General features: G+C 44.0%; 1 protein-coding gene across 3 annotated transcripts in view; it reads right to left on the bottom strand.

The window, feature by feature from the left end:
* Positions 1 to 578: 578 nt before the first annotated feature.
* SARM1 (sterile alpha and TIR motif containing 1) overlaps positions 579 to 23,736 on the bottom strand; it is a 50,519-nt gene continuing 27,361 nt past the window's right edge. For 2 of the 3 annotated variants that reach the window (XM_077294497.1, XM_077294498.1), the window contains exons 7-10: positions 22,416 to 22,518; positions 18,253 to 18,442; positions 16,832 to 16,953; positions 585 to 3,231 (exon numbers count right to left, since the gene is read on the bottom strand). In XM_077294497.1, the coding sequence (XP_077150612.1) occupies positions 3,102 to 3,231; positions 16,832 to 16,953; positions 18,253 to 18,442; positions 22,416 to 22,518 (545 nt within the window). In that variant the 3' untranslated portion in view covers positions 585 to 3,101. Of the gene's footprint in view, positions 3,232 to 16,831; positions 16,954 to 18,252; positions 18,443 to 22,415; positions 22,519 to 23,736 lie in introns of all 3 variants that reach the window. The other variant, XM_077294499.1, reaches the window with a different exon arrangement.

The raw sequence follows: 23,736 nt of genomic DNA, 5'->3' as shown, positions 1-23,736 counted from the left end.
AGGATTTTTGGAGTCCAAGTCTAGATGAGTCATAAAATGCTAATTTAATATGACATGGGTTTTTAAAGTAAGTGCATCAGGTCTATTTAATAGCGTATGTAGGTTTGTTTTGTGAAATCTGGTGTCACGCTTTAAAGTAGAGGAGCAGCACATGCATGGTCACTTCTGTGCTGGCAATTGGGGACTGGGCATCCTTGTTCCTAGGATCCATTAAATTCATATTATTCAGACACCCATGATCAATTTTGTTACGGCATATCTATTGAATGTGGCATAACAGTCTAGTGAGAGAACATACTTTTACTTTCGTATGTATAGGGAAGTAAAGACAAAAGGCGGTAAAGATAAAGACACATGGTGCCAAGGCATTCTGGTCTTATCTGGGTCATATTAATTGGTCTAACTACACAGGTCTGCGACTAAAAAGCTGTTTGATTATTTTCATCTAATTTCCATGTATTTTGGTGTGCTGAAAACAAAAAAAAATATTGAAAAAAATCCTGGATGTCAGGATTTGCCACAAAATGCAAAATTCTCTTCAAATTTAGTATATTTTCTCAATTTTTGGTATTTTTTTTATCTTAGGGTTTTGAAAGTCAAAATTACTATTAATTAATTCACATCAATGTATTGAAGATATACAATGCCAAAAAAATATAACTTTCAAAGAAAAGAACTTTCAGAGTGAGCTAATGAAACCAGCATCAACATGTTGCAAGCTGAACGAGCAGGCTCGGACATGCCCGGGCTTGATTCAATTGTTTTATCTTGGTTCTCGCCTGTTCACACTTTTTCATAGCATTATGGCTCAGCGGAAGTGTATTAATTCGCCTGACAGTTTCTGTTACATTTGTGGTGAATATCCTCAAAAAGAAGGGTGGTTTGCATTTAAAGAGGTCGTAGAGAAATTTTTAGGCAATAACAAAGACCCTGACTACAAAAAAATCGTCGGACGAATTTTAAGCTTTAGGTTGCCTGATGAGTTTGAAAGTGCATTTCCTCCATTCCCACCTTGACAACTTTCCTGAAAATTTGGGAGCTGTGAGTGAAGAGCAAGGTGAACGATTCCACCAGGACATTAAAGAGATGGAAAGAAGATACCAGGGAAGATGGAGCATTACAATGATGGCAGACTACTGTTGGACGCTTCAGAGAGACATTCCAGATGCTACTCACAAGCGTAAATGGACCAAGAGAAGCCTCACAGGGAAGAAGAATTGATTTTAGTGTGTGTTAGTGAGCTCATTGCAGTTAAAAAATGATTTTCATGAAACATTTGTAATAAAAAAATAATTTTATGAGTCTATTTTCATGTATTTTGAGGTATTGTCTTATTTAACATAGTTACCTAAATTGTCAGAAAACGTGATGTCCTATGACAAAACGGAGGTCATTTTCGGATTCAGCGCACTTAAAAACATAAAGATTACATGGAATAACCAAAACAGCTCTTGAAAAAAATTTTTTTGCAGACCTGTGCTATTGTTCCTGAAAATTTCTCACATTTAAAGGGGTTGTCCGGCTTTAGGGTACAAGTCTGCAGTCACTTCTATGTGACTGCAGACTCGTGAATCTTCACAGCACGTGCACTGCGCGCTATGAGGATTCTCCGGTGCCGGAAGCGGGTGGTCATGTGACCGCAATTGTGTGATTTACTATGATTTATTATGTAATCTTGATATTTATAGAAATATATGACAACAGACGCTGCATTCATTAATGCATCTGTTGACCATTGACTCCAATGTTAAAAATAATGGATCCGCACTCCCCTGGGACCCACATCCATCAGTCCTTAAACCTCTCAACAATCCTACACACGATGACACACATTTGGTGGAGCTGTCCCATAATAAGAGGTCTCTGGACTCAGGTAATTGAAACTATTCAAAAAATGACTAGTCTCTCTGTGTCCGACTCGCCTGAATCTCTTTTGTTCTTTATAATCCCAACTAGCTTCACCTGATACAAAAGGTCTTTAATAAACTACCTTCTACAGGCTGCTAAGAATATCATTCCTTGTCACCGGAAAAGTACTTCTCCCCCTACTCTGGAGGAGTGGTTCTGTGAAATAGCCCTTCTAAATAGGATGGAGCATTTGACTGCCCGATCCCCCACCGACTGTGATCGATATGGTGAGACTGGACTGAATTCCCGGAATCTGATGCCTACCGCCTTTCATCAGACTGATGTGATCCCCCCTTTTCTCCGGTGTGTTTCTTCTCTTCACTGACTATGCTCCTCGTCGGTCCGTGCCTGGCTGCACTATCTATGGTTTCCATTGGATTTTAGTAACTTCGTAAATGGTATATTGATGACTTAAAATGTTCCCTTCCCTCCTTTTTCTTCCTATAACTTGATATTTTATTAGGCATTATACTCATATTCTATGATATATTGATACTGATATTGTCCTGTTTAGTCTTTTTTTTGTATTTTTGTAATTGAAAATGATATAATCTTTCAATAAAAATAGAATTTTGAAAAAAAAAACTAAAGATCCAGCAGAGATCAGTTATTGAATAACAACTAAAAGTTTGTGTCAGCACAACTTTTTTCCTAACACATTTCTGCTGGATCGGTTCTGACCATTACTGGACATGTGAACATAGACTAATTCTGGACAACTCCTTTAAAATGACATCTAGTTAAACAAGAGTACCTGGACATGTACTGTCTGTATCAGTGCCTACTGTCCGATGAATGCTCCGAGCAAGACGGAAAAGGATAACAGAGTGCTGCAAGATAACACTGGGATGAGAAGTTCTGGAAACTGATGACGATGCTTCTAATATTCTTCCAAAGTATGATAACGTTTAGTGGCTGGATGCCATTTCACATTTGTTTTGCTTTTCATTTTGCTGTGTGTTCGTGTAGAAGAGGCGTCGGGCTGTGTATTCCAGTCTAGGTTCTTACTCACTAAAGCTGTGAATGGATCTCATCCCTGAATATAGATAGAAGAAAATGCCAAAGCAGAAAAAGGACGTATCTAAGGAGGACAATGGAGATCCAATAGGCCAAGGGACACAAGGAAGCGCAGAATTCTCCTGCTGGTACTACTGTCCACATGTCATTGCTAGTAAGATCTAGTCTGGACCTTACTATTTGTCCCCTAGTGGAGGAGTGCCATCTAGGCTGTTCTCAGATCCCACTGAAGAATCCCGAGAGGAGCGCCCTTGCAAGAAGCGGATGATCTTCTCAATGGTTGCATCCTGGTACTCATGTGACCACCTGGGGGGAGAAGAAAAATACTTCTAGATGAAATAGGGATAGCAGAACACAACCATTATTTTGACTACCTTTTTCCTTATTTATGTAAAGCCGCCTCCCCGATACCAAGTGGTAGGAAGCAGTAACACAATGGCGAAGTTATACTATGGAGGTTTCCTCTGTGTGATGCTGTACGTTTGTATGAAGATGCTTTAGCACCATGATCAGATGCTCTATGGTCCTGCTTTAATCTATTAAAGAAATTAAATCTCTGTACATTGATCCAAGTCTCCATACCTTATATGTGTACCTTATGAGAAACACAAGGAGGCTACAGCAAAAAAAAAAAAATGTTAAAAGCTCACATTACTGCTAAGACATGGCGTCTCAATCTTCTTTTTACTCGGACCTCACAAGCCAGTACAAACAGATGCCTGCGCCTCACTATTAGCTGTAGCCCATGCCAAATTTTCTCCTAAATAACAATGATTTAGGTTAAATTTGCCTTCTGGGCACTAAAGTAAGCACAAAAGGAATCAATTATGTTGCTAAGGCCGGTTTCACACGTCAGTGGCTCCGGTACGTGAGGTGACAGTTTCCTCACCTACCGGAGCCACTGACACACGTAGACCCATAAAAATCAATGCATCTGTGCAGATGTCATTGATTTTTTGCGGACCGTGTTTGGCACACGGAGACATGTCAGTGTTCATGGGAGCGCACGTATTACACGGACCCATTAAAGTCAATGGGTCCGTGTAAAACACGGACCACACGGACCTTCTCCGTGTGCAGTCCGTGTGGCGTGCAGGAGACAGCGCTACAGTAAGTGCTGTCCCCCCCACATGGTGCTGAAGCCGCGATTCATATCTTCCTGCAGCAGCGTTTGCTGCATAGAAGATATGAATAATAGTGTTTAAAATAAAGATCTATCTGTCCGCCGCCCTCCCACCCCCTGTGCGCCCCCCCGCTGTTCTGAAAATACTCACCCGCTTCCCTCGTTGGCTGTCGATGCTTCCTGGTCTGGCCGCCCCTTCTACTGTATGCGGTCACGTGGGGCCGCAGATTAGAGTCATGAATATGTGGCTCCACCTCCCATAGGGGTGGAGCCGCCTATTCATGACTGTAAATGAGCGGCCCCACGTGACCGCATACAGGAGAAGATGGGGCCAGACCAGGAAGCAGTGACAGCAAACGAGGGAGCGGGTGAGTATTTTCAGAACAGCGGGGGGGCGCACAGGGGGTGGGAGGGCGGCGGACAGATAGATCTTTCTTTTAAACACTATTATTCATATCTTCTATGCAGCAAACGCTGCTGCACAGAAGATATGAATCGCGGCTTCAGCACGATGCAGTGCACCACACGCGTGGGTACCACACGCTCCGTGTGGTACCCACTCGGCACACGGGTGGCACACGTGTGCCGCACGTATGGCCTACGTGAGCTCACGGGCACACGGATAACTCCGGTACCGATTTTTTCCGGTACCGGAATTATCTGGACGTGTGGGACAGCCCTAAACCAGAGACTGATGAAGTGGAGGTGGAAAAATGGCATCAGTGTGCATGAATCCATGGGAAACTGTTATATGTGTGCACTATAAGACCTTTTTCTCCCCTACACTACTGACAAGGGGGAGACATTAAGAGCACCTGTCACTTGTGATAATATGCAATTACTTTATCTGCTCTAAGTGCCACTGGTCTCCTGAATCTGGTGTTTTTCTTTTGTTCCTGTTCCTCTCTGTTCCTGAGATATGGTCTTCTATTCCCTGCATATAAATCTAGGCTTGTTATCCAAGGGGGTGTGGTCGTCTAGAAGATGCACACAGAAGAATTTAGTGTCACGCATCGGTGGCTAAATAGATTAGCTTTATATGCAGGGATGAGAAACGGCGTTGCGCAGGAATAAAAGAGAAACAACACCAGATTTAGAAGGACCGTATCACAGCCCAGGAAAAACAATTACATATTTAAGGCAAATTAAGAAAGAAATACTTAGAAATCTCATCTGGCACTGATGCAATGTGGAAACAGAGTAGAAAATATGGTACCATAGCAATCACTTTTCACCCATAAAGCAAAAATTGTCCATAAATGCTAAGAAGGAATTGCTTTGTCTTCCATTAGAGCACAGAAGATCTAAAAAAAAGGTTAAAGGGGTTTCCTGTTTTTGGAAAACCCCACTTCCCGGCTGAAATTTGTTTTGAAAAAACTAACTCTGCTTTACTGCCCCTCCACAGATCCAGGCTGAATCTTTGCCACTGCTTCGGGTGTCTGTGATTGTCTGCAGCGCTGACTCGTGATCAACACTGCAGACAATAAGACACCAACAGCTTCAGTGGAGACTCAGCGCTGGACCCAGGTAAGGTGAGTAAAGCATTTTATTTGTTTTAACCCCTTAGTGACAGAGACAATTTGCAGCTTAATGACCAGGCCAATTTTTACAATTCTGACCACTGTCACTTTATGAGTTATAACTTTGGAACGCTTTATCGGATTCCGCTGATTCTGAGAGTGTTTTTTCATGACACATTGTACTTCATGTTAGTGGTAAAATTTCTTCGATATGACTTGCGTTTATTTATGAAAAAAGCAGAAATATGGCGAAAATTTTTAAAATTTTGAAATTTTCAAACTTTGAATTTTCATGCCCTTAAATCAGAGAGAGATGTCACAAAATAGTTAATAAATAACATTTCCCACATATCTACTTTACATCAGCACAATTTTGTAAACAAATTTTTTTTTGGGAAGTTATAAGGGTTAGGGTATGTGCACACGCTGCGGATTTCACTGCGGAACCGTAGCGTTTCCGCAGCTGCGGGTCCGCAGCGGTTTCCCATGAGTTTACAGTACAATGTAAACCTATGGGAAACGAAATCCGCAGTGCACATGCTGCGGAAAAAAACGTGCGGAAACGCAGCGGTTTATTTTCCGCAGCATATCAATTGTTTGTGCGGATTCCGCTGCGGGTTTCCACCTGCTCCAATAGAAATCTGCAGGTGAAAACCCGCAGAGGAAACCGCACTAAAAACCGCAGTGGTTTTTCACTGCGGATTTATCAAATCCGCTGCGGAAAATTCCGCAGCGGAATCTGCAGCGTGTGCACATGGCCTCAAAAGTTGACTAGGGATTTCACATTTTTACAACACCATTTTTTTTTAGGTGCTCAAAACCACATTCAAGAAGTTAAATAACCCTTTACGTGCTTCACAGGAACTAAAGCAATGTGGAAGGAAAAAATGAACATTTAACTTTTTTTTCACAAACATTTTATTTCAGAACCAGTTTTTTTTTTATTTTCACAAATGTAAAAATAGAAAATGAACCACAAAATTTATTGTGCAATTTCTCTTGAATACGTCGATACCCCATATGTGGGGGTAAACCATTGTTTGGGCGCACAGCAGAGCTCAGAAGGGAAGGAGTGCCGTTTGACTTTTTCAATACATAATTGGCTGGAATTGAGATTGGACGCCATGTCGCGTATGGGGAGCCCCTGATGTGCCTAAACAGTGGAAACCCCCCCACAAGTGACACCATTTTGGAAACTAGACCCCCTAAGGAACTTATCTAGATGTGTGGTAAGCACTTTGAACCCCCAGGTGCTTCACATAAGTTGATAACGTAGAGTCGTGAAAATAAAAAATCATATTTTTTCCACAAAAATTATTTTTTAGCCCCCAATTTTTTATTTTCACAAGGGTTACAGGAGAAATTGGACCCCAAGAGTTGTTGTCCAATTAGTACTGAGTACTCCGATACCCCATATGTGGGGGTAAACCACTGTTTGGGCGCACGGTAGAGCTCAGAATGGAAGGAGCGCCGTTTGACTTTTTCAATGCAGAATTGAGATCGGATGTCATGTCGCGTTTGCAGAGCCCCTGATGAACCTAAACAGTGGAAACCACCCAATTCCAACCCCAACACACCCCTAACCCTAATCCAAGCCCTAACCACAACCCTAACCCCAAAACACCCCTAACCTCAACACACCCCTAACCATAACCCTAATCCCAACCCTAAATCTAATTCCAATCTTAGCCCTAATCCTGTTATGATCTGGTGGCCTAAGAGCAGCATGAGACGTACTCTGGAGAAGGTGGTACCTGTACTGACCGCAGACCCTGAGCTTAACACCGCAACTAGAAGTAGCCGTGGAATGTACCTATCACTCCCTAGACATCTCGACACAGCCGGAGGACTAATTACCCCTAGAGATAGAAAAGGGAAAACTATCTTGCCTCAGAGAAAATTCCCAAAGGATAGACAGCTGTTATGATCCTGGTGGTAGGATCTCAAACTGACCTGACAAATATACCCTGAGTATATAGGACAAGTTCTGGGGATGTGGAAGCTATACTGACCGCAATCCTGATCCTATCCAAACACACTAAAGGCAGCTGTGGAACGTTACCTGAAAACCTAGACGTCTCGTCACAGCATGAGAAACTGACTGCCCCTAGAGAGAAAGCAAAGACCTCACTTGCCTCAGAGAAATGTACCCCAAAGTTTTAGATAGCCCCCCACAAATAATAACGGTGAGTCAAGGGGAAAACACAAACGTAGAGATGAAACAGATTTAGCAAATGAGGCCCGCTAATACTAGATAGGCAGAAAATAGATAGGTGTCTGTGCGGTCAGTACAAAAACTATCAAACGTGAACCACGCAGAGAATACAAGAACCACCACACCGACTCACGATGTGAGGGGCGCACTCTGCACCCCAGAACTGACCAGCAAGCAAAAAATCACATAAAAGCAAGCTGGGCTGAACTCATTATATAATGAGAAACGTTTTCAAGGAAATAATGAGAAACTGAACAAGCAAACTTAGCTTCTCATAGCAGGAGACTGGTCACAAGGAATATTCAGGAGAGCACGGGATCAGGACTGAATACACCGACAGCAGGCGACATCTAAAGGTCCAGGTGAGTTAAATAGGCCCAGCCTAGCAGGAGATGAAACAGCTGAGCCCAGCCAAGACCAGCCATAACGCTAAAGGCCACCAGAGGGAGCCCAAGAACAAACTCACACAGTACCACTCATGACCACAGGAGGGAGCCCGAGAACGGAATTCACAACAGTACCCCCCCCTTGAGGAGGGGTCACCGAACCCTCAACAGAGCTCCCAGGCCGATCAGGACGAGCCAAATGAAAGGCACGAACCAAATCGGCCACATGGACATCGGAGGCGACAACCCAGGAATTATCCTCCTGACCATAACCCTTCCATTTCACCAAGTACTGAAGCCTCCGTCTCGAAATACGAGAATCCAAGATCTTCTCCACCACATATTCCAACTCCCCCTCGACCAAGACCGGAGCAGGAGGATCAACAGAAGGGACCACAGGCACCACATATCTCCGCAACAATGACCTATGGAACACATTATGAATGGCAAACGATGTTGGGAGGTCCAAACGAAAAGACACAGGGTTGAGGATTTCCAAAATCTTATAAGGACCGATGAAACGAGGTTTGAACTTAGGAGAGGAAACCTTCATCGGGACATAACGAGAAGACAACCATACCAAATCCCCCACACGAAGTCGGGGACCCACACAGCGACGGCGGTTAGCAAAGCGCTGAGCCTTCTCTTGGGACAAAGTCAAATTGTCCACCACATGGTTCCAAATCTGCTGCAACCTATCCACCACAGAATCCACCCCAGGACAGTCAGAAGACTCAACCTGACCCGAGGAGAAACGAGGATGAAAACCAGAATTGCAAAAGAAAGGTGAAACCAAAGTAGCAGAACTAGCCCGATTATTGAGGGCGAACTCAGCCAATGGCAAAAAGGTCACCCAATCATCCTGGTCAGCAGAAACAAAACATCTCAAATAAGTTTCCAAGGTCTGATTAGTTCGTTCGGTTTGACCATTCGTCTGAGGATGGAAGGTTGACGAAAAAGACAATTCAATGCCCATCTTAGCACAAAAGGATCGCCAAAATCTGGACACAAACTGGGATCCTCTGTCGGACACAATATTCTCCGGAATACCACGTAAACGAACCACATTCTGAAAAAACAATGGCACCAAATCGGAGGAGGAAGGCAACTTAGGCAAGGGTACCAAATGGACCATTTTGGAAAAACGATCACAAACCACCCAGATGACAGACATCTTCTGAGAGACAGGAAGATCCGAAATAAAATCCATGGAAATATGCGTCCAAGGCCTCTTCGGGACAGGCAAAGGCAAAAGCAATCCACTGGCATGAGAACACGAAGGCTTGGCCCGAGCACAAATCCCACAGGACTGCACAAAGGAACGCACATCCCGCGACAAGGAAGGCCACCAAAAGGATCTCGCCACCAAATCCCTGGTACCAAAAATCCCAGGATGACCCGCCAACACCGAAGAATGAACCTCGGAAATAACTCTACTGGTCCATCTGCCTGGGACAAACAGTCTCTCCGGTGGACAACGGTCAGGTCTATTGGCCTGAAACTCCTGCAACACCCGTCGCAGATCAGGAGAGATAGCAGACAAAATCACCCCCTCTTTGAGAACACCAGTCGGTTCAGAAACTTCCGGGGAGTCAGGTACAAAACTCCTAGAAAGGGCATCAGCCTTCACGTTTTTCGAACCCAGAAGATATGAAACCACGAAATTGAAACAAGAGAAAAACAGCGACCATCGAGCCTGTCTCGGATTCAACCATTTGGCAGACTCGAGATAAGTCAAATTCTTGTGATCCGTCAAGACCACCACACGATGCTTGGCTCCCTCAAGCCAATGTCGCCACTCCTCAAATGCCCACTTCATTGCCAACAACTCTCGATTACCAACATCATAATTCCGCTCGGCAGGCGAAAACTTTCTTGAAAAGAAAGCACATGGTCTCATCACAGAGCCATCAGAGCTTCTCTGTGACAAAACAGCCCCTGCTCCAATCTCTGAAGCATCAACCTCGACCTGAAAGGGAAGAGAGACATCGGGCTGGCGCAAGACAGGAGCCGAAGAAAACCGACGTTTCAACTCCTGAAAGGCCTCCACGGCCGCAGGAGACCAATTCGTCACATCAGAACCCTTCTTGGTCAAATCCGTCAAAGGCTTCACCTTAGAAAAATTAGTGATGAAGCGACGGTAAAAATTAGCAAAACCCAAGAACTTCTGAAGACTCTTCACAGATGTAGGTTGAGTCCAGTCATGAATAGCCTGAACCTTGACTGGATCCATCTCGATAGTAGAAGGAGAAAAAATAAAGCCCAAAAAGGAAACCTTCTGGACTCCGAAGAGACATTTAGAGCCCTTCACAAACAAGGCATTGGCACGCAGGACCTGAAATACCATCCTGACCTGCTTCACATGAGACTCCCAATCATCAGAAAAGACCAAAATATCATCCAGGTACACAATCATAAATCTATCCAGGTACTCTCGGAAGATATCGTGCATGAAGGACTGAAACACAGAGGGGGCATTAGAAAGCCCAAAAGGCATCACCAAGTACTCAAAATGGCCTTCGGGCGTATTAAATGCTGTTTTCCATTCATCGCCCTGCTTTATGCGCACAAGATTATATGCTCCACGAAGATCTATCTTGGTGAACCAACTGGCCCCCCTAATCCGGGCAAACAGATCGGACAACAGTGGCAAGGGATACTGAAATTTGACCGTGATGTTATTTAGAAGGCGATAATCTATACAGGGTCTCAGAGAACCATCCTTCTTGGCCACAAAAAAGAACCCGCACCCAAAGGGGACGAGGACGGGCGAATATGTCCCTTCTCCAAGGACTCCTTTATATAACTCCGCATAGCGGTATGTTCTGGTACAGACAAATTAAAAAGTCGTCCCTTAGGGAACTTACTACCAGGAATCAGATTTATGGCACAATCACAATCCCTATGAGGAGGTAGGGCACTGGATTTGGGCTCATCAAATACATCCTGGTAGTCTGACAAAAATTCAGGGACTTCAGAAGGAGTAGAAGAAACAATTGACACCAAAGGAGCATCGCCATGAATCCCCTGGCACCCCCAACTTGACACAGACATTGCTTTCCAATCCAGGACTGGATTATGAGCCTGCAGCCATGGCAGACCCAAACACGACAACATCATGCAAATTATGTAGCACCAGAAAGCGAATTACCTCCTGATGTACAGGAGCCATGCACATGGTCAATTGAGTCCAGTACTGAGGTTTATTCTTGGCCAATGGTGTAGCATCAATTCCCTTTAGCGGAATAGGGAATTGTAAAGGCTCCAAGATAAAACCACAGCGCCTGGCAAATGACAAATCCATCAAATTCAGGGCAGCACCTGAATCCACAAAAGCCATAACTGGGTAGGATGACAGAGAGCAAATCAAAGTAACAGACAAAATGAATTTAGGTTGTACAGTACCAATGGTGACAAACTTGGCAACCCTTTTTGTGCGCTTAGAGCATGCTGAGATAACATGAGCAGAATCACCACAGTAAAAGCACAACCCATTGACGTCTGTGGTTTTGCCGTTCAACTCTGGTCAGAATCCTGTCACATTGCATAGGCTCAGGTTTCTGCTCAGAAAATACCGCCAGAGGGTGCACAGGTTTGCGCTCCCGCAAACGCCGATCAATCTGAATGGCCAAAGACATTGACTCATTCAGACCCGCCGGCGTGGGGAACCCCACCATAACATCTTTAAGGGCTTCAGAAAGACCCTTTCTGAAAATCGCCGCCAGGGCGCACTCATTCCACTGAGTGAGCACTGACCACTTCCTAAACTTCTGACAATAAACCTCTGCTTCATCTCGACCCTGAGAGAGAGCCAGCAAAACCTTCTCTGCTTGGTCTACCAGATTTGGTTCCTCATAAAGCACTCCAAGCGCCAGAAAAAACGCATCAACATTTAGCAGTGCCGGATCTCCTGGCACCAAAGAGAATGCCCAATCTTGAGGGTCACCCCGCAACAAAGAAATAACAATTTTGACTTGCTGAACAGAGTCGCCAGATGAGCGAGGTCTCGGAGAAAGAAATAACTTACAATTATTCTTAAAGTTCAAAAACCTAGATCTATCTCCGGAAAACAGCTCAGGAATAGGTATTTTAGGCTCTGACATAGGACTGCAGACTATATAATCCTGAATGCCCTGTACCCTTGCAGTGAGATGATCCAGACTAGAAGACAGACTCTGAATGTCCATATTAGTAGCTGCATACAGAACCACCCAGAGATTAAGGGGAGGAGAGAGGCAAAACACAGTGCAGAGGAAAAAAAAAAAAAAATGACCTTAAGATTTCTCTTCTCCCTCTTTAGCTGCATTAACACTTTCGGGCCTGCTGTACTGTTATGATCCTGGTGGTAGGATCTCAAACTGACCTGACAAATATACCCTGAGTATATAGGACAAGTTCTGGGGATGTGGAAGCTATACTGACCGCAATCCTGATCCTATCCAAACACACTAAAGGCAGCTGTGGAACGTTACCTGAAAACCTAGACGTCTCGTCACAGCATGAGAAACTGACTGCCCCTAGAGAGAAAGTAAAGACCTCACTTGCCTCAGAGAAATGTACCCCAAAGTTTTAGATAGCCCCCCACAAATAATAACGGTGAGTCAAGGGGAAAACACAAACGTAGAGATGAAACAGATTTAGCAAATGAGGCCCGCTAATACTAGATAGGCAGAAAATAGATAGGTGTCTGTGCGGTCAGTACAAAAACTATCAAAAGTAAACCACGCAGAGAATACAAGAACCCCCACACCGACTCACGATGTGAGGGGCGCACTCTGCACCCCAGAACTGACCAGCAAGCAAAAAATCACATAAAAGCAAGCTGGGCTGAACTCATTATATAATGAGAAACGTTTTCAAGGAAATAATGAGAAACTGAACAAGCAAACTTAGCTTCTCATAGCAGGAGACTGGTCACAAGGAATATTCAGGAGAGCACGGGATCAGGACTGAATACACCGACAGCAGGCGACATCTAAAGGTCCAGGTGAGTTAAATAGGCCCAGCCTAGCAGGAGATGAAACAGCTGAGCCCAGCCAAGACCAGCCATAACGCTAAAGGCCACCAGAGGGAGCCCAAGAACAAACTCAAACAGTACCACTCATGACCACAGGAGGGAGCCCGAGAACGGAATTCACAACAGACAGCCCCCCACAAATATTGACTGTGAGAGGAGAGGGAAAAAACATACACAGACTGAAATCAGAATTTAGCAAAGGAGGCCACTTCTAGCTAAATAGAAAGGATAGGACAGAGTACTATGCGGTCAGTATTAAAAACACTAGAAAATATCCACCACAGAAAATACAAAATCTCCACAGCTAACTAAAGATATGGAGGGTATATCTGCATCTCCAGAGATACCAGCTTGGCTAAACAAATCCTTATACAGACCAAGCTGGACAAGACAAAAACATGGAAAAGAACTGAACAAAAATCAAGGCCAGAACTTATCTTTGTTGAAATGAACAGCAAAGCAGGAGAGAGCAGGCAGGGATGTGAATCCTCCAGGAACAATGGACAACTGGCACTGACTAAAGTGTCAAGCAAGGCTAAATAGCCCAGTCAGGATTGCAAAAACAGCAGCACTACCACTTATAACCACCGGAGGGAGCCCAAGAGCAGAATTCACAACATAATCCCAACCGTAAATGTAATCCAAACCCTAACCCCAACTCTAGCCCCAACCCTAACTTTAGCCCCAACCGTAACCCTAACTTCAGCCCCAACCCTAACCCTAACTTTAGCCCCAACCCTAACTTTAACCCCAACCCTAACTTTAGCCCCAACCCTAACTTTAGCCCAACTCACTTTAGCGCAATTCTAACCCTAATGGAAAAATGGAAATCAATATTTTTTATTATTTCATTATTTTTTGCTATCTAAGGGGGTGATAAAGGGGGGGTTCATTTACTATTTTTTTATTTTGATCACTGTGATAGGGTCTATCACAGTGATCAAAATGAAACAATAGGAAAAAATCTCCCAATGTTGCCGGGTGCCGGCTGGCAGATCTCGGTGGGCACACTGCGCATTCGCCCGGCATTTTCTTACTCGAAGCAGGAGGGAGGCAGGAGGACCCAGGGACACCAGTAAGTATCGGGGGGGGAGTCGGGGGACCCTATTTCTCTCTCCTCTGATGTGCGATCACATCGGAGGAGAGAGAAATTAAATCGCAAATCAGACTTTTTATTTTTTGTGGTCGCCGTTATATGGTTAATAATAGTGATCGCAACCCCGGGGTCAGTAAAAACTGACCCAATCATGTTCTCTTGGGTCTCGGCTACACCCGGCAGCCGAGACCCCGGAGAAAATCGGACTCTGGGGGGTGCTATGCACTTTTTCCACAGTGCTATTAATTAACGGCGCTGTGGTTTAAGTACCCTTAACTACCGCAGTTAAAAGGCGTATCGGTGGTTGTTAAGGGGTTAAAGCAAAATGCAGCCATGAGAGAGGAGTTTTGTAAAATTAGAAAACCACTTTACGCCAAGTGCACAAGGCGTCTTTTAAACACCGGCGCAGTCGCCACGTTTTCCCAGGTAAAGCCACCACCGGTGGTTGTTTTATTGGAGCAGCTCTGCCGATGTCTTTTATTTTATACTGTCAAGTATAGAGATCGGGTGGGTTTCTAGAGGAAGGTGCCCAAAGAATGAGCATATCACTTCACTGCTGAACTCTGTTTTCTGAACCCTGAAGCCTTTAAAAGAAGTGACATAAGAGGAATATGTGCACAACAATGTCGTTTTGAGAATTGCTGTGCAGTAGGTTCACCTTAGGCCGGTTTCACAACTCCTGATATTTCCGGAACAGGAAAAAACAGTAACAGGAAATATCCGTGTCCGTGTGTCTGTGTGCCACATCCGTGTACCATCCGTGTGCTGTCCGTGTGGATACGTACCAGAGCCAAAGGTTTGTGTGTAATAGTAGTCCTTTGGCGTAACAAATGTGTCAAGGTCTAGACACCTGGCTAGTAAAGAAACAATTTGTTTTAATGTCAATCCTATAACTTTAACCCCTTGAAGACCTTGCCCTTTTTCGGTTTTGCATTATCGTTTTTCGCTCCCCTCCTTCCTAGAGCCATAACTTTTTTATTTTTCCGTCAATATGGTCATATGAGGGCTTGTTTTTTGCGGGACAAGTTGTACTTTTGAACGACATCATTGGTTTTAGCATGTCTTGTACTAGACACCGGGAAAAAAATTCCAAGTGAGATGAAATTGCAAAAAAAGTGCAATCCCACACTTGTTTTCTGTTTGGCTTTTTTACTAGGTTCACTAAATGCTAAAACTGACCGTCCCTTTTGATTCTTCATGTCATTACAAGTTCATAGACACCAAAAATGTCTAGGTTATGTTTTATCTAAGTGGTAAAAAAAATTCCAAACTTTGCTAAAAAAAAAACAAATGTGCGCATAATTCCAATACCCGTAGCGTCTCCATTTTTCATGATCTGGGGTTGGGTGAGGGCTTATTTTTTGCGTGCCGGGCTGACGTCTTTAATGATACCATTTTGGTGCAGATACGTTCTTTTAATCGCCGTTATTACATTTTAATGCAATGTCATGGCGACCAAAAAAACGTAATTCTGGCGTTTCAAATTTTTTTCTCGCTACGCTGTTTAGCGATCAGGTTAATCCTTTTTTTATTGATAGATCGGGCGATTCTGAAAACGGCGATACCAAATATGTGTAGGTTTGATTTTTTTCTTGTTTTATTTTGAATGGGGTGAAAGGGGGGTGATTTAAACTTTTATTTATTTTTTATTTTTTTCATATTTTTTAAAACATTTTTTTTTTACTTTTGCCATGCTTCAATAGCCTCCATGGGAGGCTAGAAGCTGGCACAACTCGATCGGCTCTGCTACATAGGAGCGATTGTCAGATCGCCCCTATGTAGTAGATTTACTGCATTGCTATGAGCGCCGACCACAGGGTGGCGTTCATAGCAATCCGGCATCAACAACCATAGAGGTCTCAAGGAGACCTCAGGTTGTCAAGCCGACGCATCGCTGACCCCCGATCATGTGACGGGGTCGGCGATGCGCTCATTTCAAGGGGTTAAAAATGCACACAGACGGCACACGAACAGCACACGGACGTGTTTACACGGACCCAATGACTTGTATGGGTCCGTGTGATCTGTGCAGTTGCACAAAAACGGACATGTCGACATGTGGGGCACACGGACACACAGTCTGTGAGAAAACACAGATATGTCCACACACCCATTAATTTGAATGGGTCTATGTGTGTCAGTGTCTCCGGTACATGTGAAAACTGTCACCACACGTACCTGAGGCACTGATGTGTGACGCCGGCCTTATGGAGAGCATTTTCAGCACTTTTGGAGATGATTCTGGGTGGAATCTGCCTGAGAGGACATTGTGTGCAAATATCCTTAGGCTTTCTGCTCACAGAGTTTTTGTAGAGTTTTTGGAGCAGAAACTGAGTCGGAGCTCTACAAAAGCCTCCTCACAAATTTGAGTTTCCTCTAAACTTCCTCTCGGAAAATTCAACAAAAAGACTCCGTGTTCACATAGTCTTAAGGCAGATGTTTATGCTTGTGTGTCTGGCATTATTGTCTGGAGTCGCTATGAATTATTCTCTATTTTTAATAATATCTTGGAAATCTTTAGTGTTGGAAAGATTAATAGTAACACTTACTTGATGCCATTGAATTTTAACACGGCTCTCATATCCTCAGGGAGGTTAATTGGATTCGGCCATTCGAAGTGATCCGTGACCGGCACAATATTCTTCCCGCAGTTGAGTGCTGTGACAATCTCCTAAAACACATGTACATAATTCACATGGTAAAAAGACGAAACAAGACAAGGTGGGTCAAGACATGATGGAGGCAATCCTGGTCCTCATTCTTGAGGACTTTTTCTTAGGCTAGGTGCACACTGCATCTTTGTACCTAGCCTACAGTGTTTGTCGGGAGTTTTTCATGATGCATAATGTAACATCACTATAGGCGACAATTCACCAGGCGGAGGATGAAAGTCTGTTTTTCGACCTCTGTCTGACAGATATGCGTCTACTAAGGGAGTTTAACTGACAAGGAAAAAGCAACAGATTGTGTGCATTGTTATACAGAGGGCCATTGCGGTATACATGATGGACGTATGCCTCGGCACCTATCCTGACTGTGCCCAATGCTGGACGCGTACCTCCTGAGTGTATGAGGCTGATGGAGCGTATGATGGACTCAGCCTTACGTTCTTATATTCTGCCACACTTTGTACAGTATGCCTATAATACATCCATGTGGGCTCATCCTAGACGGCATTTACGTCATTAGAAGAGTGCAGTGAACCAGAGCTCCCATGGAGCTATAGCTCACAGACATTGAGACTGACCATCCCCTCAATTAGCAAAACACCATAATTAAGATTTATTCTGCAAATGCCCAATATGATATTCTGAACCTCACCAGCAACAGTAAGTAAAGCATCCGAGTATGTTACAGATGTCGCCATGTATATCATACCTCCAGAGAAATGTAAAAACGTCCCCTTCCTCGCAGACCTCGGGGCCTTTCAGTGTCAGATCATCTTGCCCTCATAATTCACTAATAGGAAGTTATTATTGCCTGCATGTTACAGATGAGGTCTGTCTATAAGCCTTCTAGCTCACATTCCACTAGCTGCTCCCCTCGATCAGTGCTGATGCAATCCCTGGCAATATCCTTCTACAGACATCTTGTTGGTCCATACTTGGGTAAAACCCTCTTCATTCCATTGACCTACACTTAGAGTCTATATGCTTAGTGCAACCATAAAGCTTCAGTCACCCAACAGAGGCCGACAGAATGAGGTAGACCGCAGTATTGTATAAAAAGGTGTACAAAAACACATGCACCGCGCAATAAAAGATTCTTTAAAATGTGACCCTACGTGGCATATCTCCCATTGTAAAGGCATGCGGTTAGCGGTGTATGCAGTCTGCAACTGCTTCGTATGAGGGATGTAACAATTTATGAAGCAAATACAGTAGTTGGCGGTACAGCTTAGTTTCGGAGGTCCTTGTTGGGAGATGGTTCCAGCATACGTGCCCAACTGAGGCTGAAACGTAACACTTACTTTGTGTACCCAGTCCTTGCATTCATTGTCTCCCATGCATTTATCCAAAGATCCGGCAGAGAGGACTAGGACAAAGTTTCTAGCGCTGATAACACTTTGTATCAATTTGTCCTCAAATTTCCCGGCCTCCAACTTCTCCACATCAATAAAGGCACTGAAGCCATGGAGGTACAAATGTACTTTGAGGAGGCTGTATGGATGAAAAGACAAAGGAAACACAGTTAGTAATAGACACATTACAGTTCTTTATCGTTCCATAGAGATACCGTCCTAAGTGGAATTGCTGGAAATATTACACTACTATTATGTTGGATATTTATTGGTTACTATTAACAATATTGTATATCTACAGCTATGCGTAGGAGAATTTATAAAAGCCCATCAGTCTTTTGAGTAAAGTTCATCTACCTAGTTAAAGGCTTGTCCAGACGTTGCATTTTTTCCATTTTTTTCCCACGTGTTTTTGCCCAGAAAAAAACGCTGCGGTTTGCAGTACCAGCAAAGTGAATGAGATTTCTGACACCTCACGCACACAGTGCTTATTTTTTCCTTGAAGATTTGAACATCCAAAGCATTTTTTCACATTAGCAGCATGTTAATTCTTTCATCGTTTTTGCAACGTTTTCCACCCCTTCAAATGAATGGGTTTTTGATGCATTTTTACTTTTATGTAAATGCGTGAAAAACGCTGAAAAAAATCCTTAAAAAATTGACATGCAGGAAACTTGGGAAAAAAAAAAACGTTTGGAAGATTCAAATCTACATGAAAAAAATAAGCAGCCAGTGCATGAGGCTTCCGAAATCTCATTCACTTTGCTGCTGCAGGCAATGTGCGAACAAGCTTAGAAGTGGTTTGCAGTTCTTTATTATGTAACATTTGGTGAAATGCTTAGGTGCCGAGTAGGAGTGGAATCGTACCCCTACTGATCTAGTAATGGCAGCCAAAAGGTCATCAATTTTAAAAAACTGAAAAACCCCTTGGACCTGATTTGAAAACTTTGAAAAGTCGCAAAAATTTTGTACCTAAATTTAGCAAATTTTCACGTCTTCACAGGGGAGTGGTGGATGTAGGACACCATAGCTTGTCCAATTCATGACCAGCTGTGGCGTTCCCCGCACCAGAAATCTCACTCCAGTACCTGCATGGAGGCGCACACCCCTTGCTAGATGCTCCAGATTCATGAAGAGGCGCCTGATTCCTGCACGCCCCCTGATCAGGATTGGCGTGAACAACTTCAGTCTTCATGAATCTGGAACCTTGAATCTAAGTTTAACTACAACCATAGCACCTGTGACATCTACTTTCAATGCTAATGCAAAGTTTAAACGTTTTGCAGTAAGGCTAGGTTCACACATTGGGGTTTTTGTCAGAATCTCCGAAAAAAATATATTTCAAGGGGAACCCCTACAGAGCCATTCATTCACATATCGCCAAAGGAGACGCTATAGACAGTCTCTGACCTCTGCCCTGGCAGTACTCGTCTTATCCGGATATGCACAAAAGTGTGGCTGACTATGTTTTTGTGAATGTCTGAAAAAGATTAATACTGTTCAGATTCAAGTTCAGAAAGTGTCCATAGTGACTTCTTCCTCTTAGGCCAGTTTCACACATCCGTTTTTTTCCAGTACCGGAAAAAAGATAGTACCAGAGATGACAGCATCTGTGTATCTGTGTGTGTAATACTTGCGGCACACATGTGGCAACAGTGTGCCGCATCAGTACCACACGCATGGGTGGCAGGGAAAAAGCAGTGCTGCAGTAAGCGCTGTGTCGGGTGCTGAAGACGGCTCTCATCAGCGCAAGCAGGGGAAAATGATGAGAGTTATATTCAAGTGATAACAATGACAGCAGAAAGGACTATTACTCCCATCAACATACACATGCTGCCTCTAATAACAGTGACAGCAGGAGCAGTGACTGATGGGAGTATTCATCTGCCGGCTCCTGTGCTGTAAATAAATAATTTAAAAAAATGTAAATAGTGGGTTCCCCTCTATTTTCTATAACCAGCCAGGCAAAACTCATAGCTGGGGGCAGCAAACCTCAGCTGTCAGCTTCAGCAAGGCTGGTTACCAAGAATAGAGGGGTCCTTACGCTCTTTTTTTAATTATTTAAATAAATGTACCCCTCATTTTCTCCTTCGCCTCACTGGGGGACACATGACCATGGGTGTATGCTGCCGCTGCTAGGAGGCTGACACTAAGTGAATATAACAAAATCAGCTCCTCCTCTGCAGTATACACCGCCCACTGGCTCCAGCCCGAACCAGTTCTTGCTTAGTGTCTGTAGGAGGCACATGGGTCTGCTCTTCAGACCATATTTATTATAGTTATATTACAGTTATACTCACCTAACGACTACTCCACCAAAGCCCTCGTCTTCTGTAAAAAAAAAAGTAATAAAAAACAACAATATTCCTCACCTGTCCGTCGTTCTGTCCCACGCCATAATCCATGTCTGGGGGATAAATAGTTTTCTACCTGGACGGTGCCAAGATGCGATCGTCCAGAGAACCACTGGTGAATGAGCTGCTGCGAGCATCATTGACCAGCGGTGACATCATTGTGGTTACTGCCGGTCAGTGAGGCTGCGTTCCCAGCAGGGCTGAACTGCGGTAACCTCAACACCGTGGAAGAAAGTCAATGATGAGGTCACTGCAGTTCACGCTCAATGAATTCACAGCAGATCATCCTGAAAAAATAAAAAAAATCTGCTGTGAAGACACTAAGCTTGAACTGCTATGACCTCATAACTGACGTTTTCACACGGTGCTGAGGTCACCGCAGTTCAGCCCTGCTGGGAACGCAGCCTCACTGAGTGGCGGTAACCACAATGATGTCACCGCTGGTCAATGATGCTGTGCTTGCAGCAGCTCATTCACAAGTGGTTCTCAGCCTGGATGGTCGCATCTTGCCACCATCCAGGTTGAAAACTATTCATCCCCCAAACATGGATTATGGCATGGGACAGAATGACGGAGAGGTGATGGATATTTTTATTTTTGTTTTATTACAGGAGACGAGGGCTACAGTAGAATTAGGCATCAGGTGAGTATAACTGTGTTTATTATTTTAAAAATAAAAATGGAAAACTGTGTTTTGTTTTATTTCTAATAAAATACTTTATTCTGGCTGTGTTTTTATTTACAATACAACTATAGGATTAGAAAAGGATGGGTGTCTTATAGACGCCTCTCCATTAGTAAGCAGTGGGCTAGATGTGACCTGACAATACAAAGGTGTCATCAACCCCACAAATATGAACCCCACTTGCCACCGCTACAGAGCAAGTGGGAAGAGCCAGGTAGATTGCCAGAAATGGCGCATCTAATAGATGTGCCTTTTCTGGGCTGCTGGGGCTGCTATTTGTAGGCTGGGGGCCTATATCAATGGCCCCTTACAAGCCTGAGAATACCAGCCCCCAGCTGTCAGCTTTAGCAAGGCTGGTTGTCCAAAATGGGGGAGACCCCATGGCATTTTTTTTTCATTATTTCTTTAATTTAAAAAAACAGCATGGGGACCCCTCTATTCTTGATTACCAGCCTTGCTGAAGCTGGCAGCTGATGGTTGAGGCCCCCAGCTGTCAGTTTTGCCTGGCTGGTTATAGAAAATACAGGGGAACAAGTTTTCTCCTTTATTTATTTATCTATAGCGCAGGCGGCGGCTGATGAACACTCCCATCAGCTGCTCCTGCTGTCACTGTTATTAGCGGCAGTGGGTGTAGGCTGATCGGAGTAATAGTGAGAATGATGAGAGCAGTTTTCAGCACCCTGCGCCAGGGACTGTACAGCTGCTTCTCAGGCGCCGGGACGTATCACATGGATGACCTCCTATAGTGTTATCCGTGTGTATGTGTGCGGGACGTTTTGCGGCCCGTGCTGATGGTAAAAAATCTGACCTGTCGGCGTGCTTTGCCCACGGACACACGGTCCGTGGAAACACAGTGATGTGCACAGACCCATTCTCTTGAATGGGTCTACGTGTATACGTGTGAAAACTGTCACCACACGTACCGGAGACATGGACGACGTCTAAAAGCCCTTAGTTTAAGTGAATTGCTCCTTCAGGGTACCCTTGGAATACATTTTCTCAGGGATTCCGATGGAAATTCCAATGTAGTGCTTAGCAGAGAGAACTGGCCTAAGAACTTTTATATGACGTACCTGGCCAGCTGAGATCCTGTACTCCTTCGATAACTGATGAATACATCCGGACCATCATAGCTAGATTTGCCCACACTACATGGTAGTGGCGAGTGAAGCATCTCTGAGATACATAAGAAAGATATGTCAGCTTATTAAGCAGCGTATCTGCACCAGCGTTTATAATGATTGCTGTAGACGTCCACATGTCCACCTTTAGTGTGACTTTTCACAGTAAGCCTTCGTGTGTGTAGTGTGTGTACATCAGGAGTAGCACTATTATATGACTTATATACTGCATTTTTTGCAGCTTTTTCCCTATTTAAATCTGTCGGTTTTCCCTGACCTCAGCTAATGAGTGAATGGAGACTAGTTGCTTTGATGTCTCCCATACACTTCACACACAGTCAGGCCGGGGTCACACTTGCGAGTGTGATGCGAGAAACTCGCATGAGTCTCTCGCATCAATACCCGGCACTGCCGCCGGCACTCGGGACTGGAGCGTTCAGCTGAATAGAAATACATGGAGCCGCACGCTCCGGTCCCGAGTGCCGGCGGCAGTGCTGGGTATTGATGCGAGAGACTCGTGCGAGTTTCTTGCATTACACTCGCAAGTGTGACTCCGGCTAAAGAGGAGATTCTGCTCCACTATCTCTCGGTAGCACACTGTCAGATGCAGCAGCAATGGAGGTATTGCTCACCAGTACTGGGCAGTGTATATGTGAATCCAGCTCTGGGGTGAAATAAAAATTACTATAAAGAATTAGCCATTTCCTTGTGCCTTTCTGCTTCTCTCTACGTCTAGCTGCTCCTCTTCTCTCCATAGATTTACAATGAGAGAAACTGTAACTGTATCCCTCCTCAGTGATCTGGTAATCTGTCTTCACTAGATATGGATTTAAGCAGTAAATACAGAAAGCGTACAAGTCACGGAGGAGGGAAGGTGGTAGAGTGGCGGGTAAGTGGAAAAACAGTTTTTTTCCTTTATTAAGATATATATCAAAATCTCTCGTCTTCTCTTAATTGATTTATTAAGAATAAATTGAAATGGTGCACTCTTTCTTAAATTGCACTAACATACACAATTTGTCATGATACCAATTCAATGCAATCTCGCCCCATCCAGTATAAAAAATATGCGGCAATTCAGTAACAAATATGAACAGAAGCTTTGACTGATGCCATTCTTGAGTCATCCATCACCTGAAGGCTCTCATGAAAAATTGTACTTTAATCTTGCACCATATATCCCAGTATATGCGGGGTTTAGACATCTGTGAAAGATCTGACCAAAAGTACTGGGCAATACAGCATAACATGCTGCACAGTCATGCCCACTAAG

This window comes from Ranitomeya variabilis, chromosome 3, assembly GCF_051348905.1.
Source record: "Ranitomeya variabilis isolate aRanVar5 chromosome 3, aRanVar5.hap1, whole genome shotgun sequence".
NCBI classification, from domain to species: Eukaryota; Metazoa; Chordata; class Amphibia; order Anura; family Dendrobatidae; genus Ranitomeya; species Ranitomeya variabilis.
The sequence above is the reverse complement of the archived record's forward strand: the minus strand, read 5'-3'. Positions and strand labels throughout refer to the sequence as shown.